Source organism: Hyposmocoma kahamanoa, unplaced genomic scaffold, assembly GCF_003589595.1.
Source record: "Hyposmocoma kahamanoa isolate Upper Pololo Valley unplaced genomic scaffold, ASM358959v1 92, whole genome shotgun sequence".
Lineage (NCBI taxonomy): Eukaryota > Metazoa > Arthropoda > Insecta > Lepidoptera > Cosmopterigidae > Hyposmocoma > Hyposmocoma kahamanoa.
Genome location: NW_020654748.1, coordinates 24,510,549 through 24,515,638, shown reverse-complemented (window position 1 = coordinate 24,515,638; position 5,090 = coordinate 24,510,549). Strand labels below are relative to the sequence as shown.

Sequence of the window (5,090 nt, the reverse complement as noted above, 5' to 3'; positions counted from 1 at the left end):
TATTCCATCCTTACCATAATATATAATTCTCTATTAAATGAATTACTACTAACCACCCAAATCATATAATGGTAAAAATATAATAAAAAAATATTTACATGGCATTTAACACAGGACATAATTATATTAAATTCGAGTTGATTATACTCTTCTAGTGAAAGATGTGAATTTTCATAAAGGACCGCCCGGATGTGGATCGTTGTATGGACAACGTTGATGGCAACAAATTAATTTACAAATCGAGTGTACCCGCGACTCTTTAATTTTTACATAGATGGACTTATTGAGGAGTTCAGCAGTACCAACGCCGGATGCCATGTTGATAGCGCTTGCGTGAATAATATCAGCTACGCAAACGAAACGATGTTGCCGAGCCCTTCAATCGGTGCTCTCACGCGTCTTTTGTACATTCATGAACGTTACGCGGTGGCCCATACAACGTTAGTAAAAGTGGGTTGATAGTTTTCAAGGCAGGTACCAAAACCTATACCGCACCTCCACTCACCCTCTCAAGTGCTCCTTTGAAAACAGTTACAAGGTTTTTGTATTTAGCATGCGGTGGTTGTTGGCCGATCGATGCAACATGTTGGTGTGCGAGGGATGTCAAAATTACTTTTCAAAGCGCACTGCGTCTCTTTTTACTCATGTGGCCTGTGGGCGGACTACGCGCAGAGGGCGTACAACGAGATTCGCGTGCAATATAATAATGCGTTCCGGAAGTTGTTCGCCGACGCGTGGACTGACGGTGTCGCGGCCATGATGGGTAAGAGTTGCGCTCACTGGAGGCCAGCCTGCGCGCCAGCACCAACATGTTTCCGAACCGTTGGTACATTATTATTATTAGATTTTTATTTTTCATTTGCATTTTTATATTGTACTAACACTAAAAGTTTTTAAGACTTTTAAATTTAATTTTGTTTCTTAACACTTTTTATGGATCTAAGTTTTTTTTATAATATCAAGTGACGGGACGAACGAGTCGTGCGCCTGGTAGTAAGCGACACGTCTTAGTATCTATAACAGTTGCAGTGCCACTCAGAGCTTTAAATCGCAAAGATCTGAAGGGCACTGCCACGGCGCCGGCGGCCCTGAGTTATAAATTCACAAGTCCCATGTAATTTCACCAGCATCCTTACGCTTATTGAAATTACGGGCATATGGGACACGTGAACTTATGTCTTCAGATCTTTGAGAGTTTACGCTCTAGTTGCTGCACTGCGACTGTTATGGACAGGCATGTCGCTTACCACCAAGCGCACAACTTATTCGTCCCGTCACTTGATCATAAAAACAAAAAGTATCACAAAAATAATTCTACAGCACTTTTACCCTTCAAAGCCGGAACGTAGTAATGCTCACATTAATTACTGCTTGGCGGGAGAAATAGGTAAAGTGGCAGTACTTCCTTGGACAAACTCTTTCACAAGAAGCTCTACCGGTACTAAACAGCTGGATGAATGGATGTTATTATAGTTAGAAAGTGAGTGTGACATACCGACGGCGAAGGCCACTATTTTATCCATGTGTCATAATTTTTAAAAATAAAAAACCGAAAGCGTTAAGGTTGCATTAGGTTCGCCACTTATATGAATTTGAAAATAATTCTCCAGTAGTACTGGTGTAGTTGGTCAGGTGAGAGTAGCTGGCTGCTGTACGACAGGTGTTGGCTTATTGTCGCCCACTATATTACTATCTACTATCACACGTAGGTAGGTACTATGTCGGAATTGCCTATCGTAGGAGCATATATAGGCTAATATAAGGCTTATAGTGCCAAATATGTCTCCAGCCCCATCTATTGGCGATGCAAACCCTGTTCAGTTGTCGTGCGTGACGATTTGAGTTTTAGCGGTGGTTAAGGGAGGACAAGTCTGTTATGGACTACGCTTTAGACAGACAGATTGTCGATAAACAAATAGCGTCCATGTTTAATTTACACATTGAAACACTCGTATGGAACAATACTTCAATGACGAAATATTGGTTGTTTCCATTATTTTAAGATGTGCATTGTGATGCATTGATAATATAGTACAAAATATTAGATGACTTGCAAGTAAGAAATGTCGTAGGAGGTGCACGGGCGTGTCCACCCTACGGCGCGGCGGTGGCGCAGGAATGTCGCCCGCGCTCGCGTGGCACCGCACCGCCGCGGCGGGGTCTGCGCAGTACGTCACAGCTGCTTTGCCAAGATCTCGTTGTTACAAGTTACAGGTCGCAACTACAGCATTTTCAGTTGTATTGATAATACAAAGAACAACAAAGCATAGTGCAGAGTGACCTCCCCCGATATGCCGGCGAATCAATTCGCCGCCGCGGCCGCCTCGGGCCCGGCGCGACCTCACACGATCCTGCCAGTCGCGGATGTAACGTGTTCGCTGAGTGCAACATATTCTTCAATTTCGCGACGTGAGCCCACGTATAATTTAATAGTTACTAGGTACATATAACGTTTTTAGATATTTTTGTTTGTCAAACACAACATTCGTTTTTATGTCTTCCAAGATCACGTTGTCTTATCTGATGATGATAAAGGAGTGATGTAAGTTCTCAGCACAATTTAGTCGGTACAACTCAACAATACTTATATAACTAATGTGCCTACGTTCTAATTCACAGGTCCCCAAACTGTTTGGCGCACCGCCCACTCAGGCAAGATAAAACAATTTCGACGTCCAGCACCACAAGAAGTCATTGAAAACACGTACTTTTTAATTTAACACAAAACATCACAAGGAAAACAATTATATAATATCGTCGCTTAAATGCTAAACATCCGCGTGTCAAAAGTTAACTTTTGTACAGGAGAGGCGATCAAACTTTTCGACCTCATTTTTTAACATTTTAATATTTTTTTATTTTTAAATACCCATGTATTTATACTCAAAAGATGCGTAGTTTAAGGCTCTATAAATTTACAGCACAACTCACAAAAGGACTGTTTAGCTCAAAAGTTCGATCGCGAGGTGCCTTCGAGTAGTATTAAAGTTTGATCGTTTTTTAAACACATTTTTACAATAAAAACATTTTTGGAATTTTTTGTGACGCGGCGATTTAGCATTTAAGCGACGATATGTAGTGTAGCTAATATATATAATTCAGGATTTTCTTCAACGCCTCCAATTTCCAATTTCTTCCGGGGTAAGCACCCACAGGGTAGAGATCACTTTGGGAAACTGTTCTAATTCGTGAATAGTGAAAATAGCGGTGAGACGGACCACCATAGTGATAATGATAAGTATGATCACTGATTAGGATGCAAATGGCCGGTGGCGGTTGCGCGGGCGCCGACAGCCAGGTGGCTGACGACAGCGGACCTATCTATTATCATGCTCAAGTAGGGGTCCTATATTTAGAAGAAAGGATGGTTGAAGATATTTTAACCGAATACTAACCTTTTACGTTACTTAGCGTATACCTGTACGTTGCACTCGTTCTTCTGTTTCGCCAATGAAACGTGTCTCACAATTACTTAAAATTACATTCAAACTTTTCGTAACTTCTAGGTATTTTGGTTATTTAATGAACTTTGCAAAGAGAGCGAAGTCCCACAAACTCAACTCCACAATGTTAGAGCCACATACATCTAAGTAACAGATTGCGATGGTTTTCAAGAGGCTACAAGTCCCACATTTATTTATAAAATTTTGAAAAATGATATAGGTGTATAACGATTCGACAAATATAAGCGACTTATTTGAGGTCGGTTTTAGTAGTAGCCACCTATTACCTAACGAGTGCGTCTTTATAGAAAAATACTTTGTAGAGGCGGTTTTCGTAAAATGCAAAATTGCATTGCAAGTGTTGTAGCCGCGGAGAGCGGCGATGGTATCAGCGACGACGAGCGCGGAGGCTGCGCGGGCGCAGCGAATCGATCTGCCGCGCGCCGCAAATTGAAAACACCCTCGAAACGATCGCCGCGCCTGCGCCTCGTGCTCGCACATATTTTAATATTATTCAATATTTTTTAAATAAAAATATTGCAGTATTGTAATGAAGAAACGAAGGTTAGAAAATATTATGTTATTAGTACGTACGCAAACAATAAATAAATACGAATCACCTAACGCATAGGAACTTCAAATTAGGCACAGGGGTACACCTTATGGCCCAATTTTTACATACACCCACCTTCACACCATCATGTCAGGTATCGGGAAAGCGGATACGGATATGGATAGGACCGCAATTGCAAGGATTTTGGAAAGTATTGGAAAAGGGCCTATTGCCAAAAATGTAGCGTTTTGCCTCCCAAACGAAAGAGATTTGAAATGTAATAAAAATGTTTGTTCAATTTTAACTAAATAATAGGGAACAATTATGACAATAGTCATAAGTTGCACACTTTTCTGAACATTTTACATTCATTAAAATGTAAGATATTTGTTCGCAAAACCGAGTTAGCTCTCCGTCGGTTATAACAGCTTTCCATTGTACTGTCTGGCCTAACGTCCTTTTAATATTTATTATTAATTAATAGAAAAATAATAGAAACATATTTAATAATCATACGCTATGAACATACGCTTGTTTGTTAACCGCGCACAAAGATTTAAAAGTCGCCCAACACATGATGCAGCAAGAATTTGATAAACTGTGTCAATGGGCACATGATGTGGGTCTGTCTATTAATTTTCAAAAAACCAAACTCTTACATATACAGTCACCATACTTAAAATGTAGACATTTACCGCAAGTTGTAGCTCACGATCACAATTGCATGCATCATCAGTCTATAAACTGTCATTGTAAACCATTAGAATTGGTAAAGGAGCATATGTATCTCGGACTAAAAATTGACCATAAACTTAACTGGGGCCCACATGTTGAACATGTATGTATAAGCTTAGGGCGGTACTTTCCAAGTTATGTATAGTCAAACAAAAACTACCATGTAATACGTTGAGAATGTTATATTTGGCACTGGCTGACTCTATAATTAATTATTATATTTCGAGCTATGTACAGAATATTTATAGCCTTCAAATAAGATTGCTTAAGACCATTGGACCTCCTAGAATTAGATATAAATCTAAAGATAATTATTACCAACTATTTCAGTACTGTAACGTAATGAATGTCTTTGATAA

General features: G+C 39.8%; 1 protein-coding gene across 1 annotated transcript in view; it reads right to left on the bottom strand.

The window, feature by feature from the left end:
* The window catches only part of LOC113236965 (ecdysone-induced protein 74EF-like), a 45,111-nt gene extending 44,300 nt beyond the window's left edge, over positions 1–811 (bottom strand). The window contains exon 1 of the mRNA XM_026473195.1: positions 745–811. Within this exon, the coding sequence (XP_026328980.1) occupies positions 745–811 (67 nt within the window). The remainder of the gene's footprint in view (positions 1–744) is intronic.
* Positions 812–5,090: the final 4,279 nt, after the last annotated feature.